At 42.7% G+C, this 851-nt stretch overlaps 1 protein-coding gene across 5 annotated transcripts in view; it reads left to right on the top strand.

Moving 5' to 3' along the window:
- sgk1 (serum/glucocorticoid regulated kinase 1) overlaps positions 1 to 851 on the top strand; it is a 32,403-nt gene that overhangs the window by 26,496 nt on the left and 5,056 nt on the right. Inside the window, exon 1 of one of the 5 annotated variants that reach the window (XM_032542631.1) lies at positions 135 to 174. The exons of the other annotated variants lie outside the window; for them this stretch is intronic. Coding sequence (XP_032398522.1) covers positions 150 to 174 — 25 coding nt within the window. The 5' untranslated portion in view covers positions 135 to 149. Of the gene's footprint in view, positions 1 to 134; positions 175 to 851 lie in introns of those variants that run through there. 5 annotated transcript variants of the gene reach the window in all.

Genomic DNA, 851 nt, shown 5'->3' with positions numbered 1-851 from the left:
GGGCGCGCCTATCACCCCATAATCGCGTGACCTAGATTCATGATGTTATCTATAGGAAAGGCTCGCTGATAAGGAGGATCTGTAAATGTACCAGAGAAACCTTGGCAACTCTCTTATGCAACTTGAACGCTGGCGTTGCAGGCAGAACAATGAGAACTCCTTCAGATCTGAAAGGTTTGTTTTTATTGTTTGGAAACTTAACTTCATATATGTCTTTTCAGCTAAGAAACCGAGTGCCTGTGAAACTGTGTTTAGATGTTTTTACGCAAGACTTTGTAACTTGTAGTATGTGCATCAAATTTACACTTCATAAAGTAGGCTAAACTCGTGCAGCGCCAATTACTTAAAGTAGTTTTTTTCTGTTTTCTTCCTTTTACTTTTATCAGTAAAACGGGTTTGGTCTTCATAGGTGATATTGTCTGACACACTTTCATTCCAACCATATGTTGATTGAACCTGGTGACTTACATAACTGTACCTAACTGTGCCCTGTGTGCCAGCGCACAGAACGCAAATAGAGTGCCAATTTTCCACATAATTCCATCCTGATCATCACATTGAAGTATTTTGGCTTCTTCTGAGAGGCTTGTCGATCTGTGTTTTTTTTTTTTTCTCGTTTGAGTTTGATGTATTCAGGAGTTTCTCAGTCGGTACTTTTCCACTGGCAGCGGCATTTTCTTGGCATCGGGCCTCCCTCGGCTTAGCTCAGGCTCTCCCTCCTTTTGTAAACCGAGAGAACCTGCGTCACCCCCGGCCGTTGTAATTGAGAAGCAGCCAAACGGGGGACCTGATAGGCCTAGTTAAGAGGCTATATCCATTTATTTGTACAGGACCAAGTTTCAATCTCGGGG

This window comes from Etheostoma spectabile, chromosome 18, assembly GCF_008692095.1.
Source record: "Etheostoma spectabile isolate EspeVRDwgs_2016 chromosome 18, UIUC_Espe_1.0, whole genome shotgun sequence".
In the NCBI taxonomy this organism is placed as follows: Eukaryota; Metazoa; Chordata; class Actinopteri; order Perciformes; family Percidae; genus Etheostoma; species Etheostoma spectabile.
Note: the sequence above shows the minus strand (reverse complement) of the source record. Positions and strands in the feature narration are given on the sequence as shown.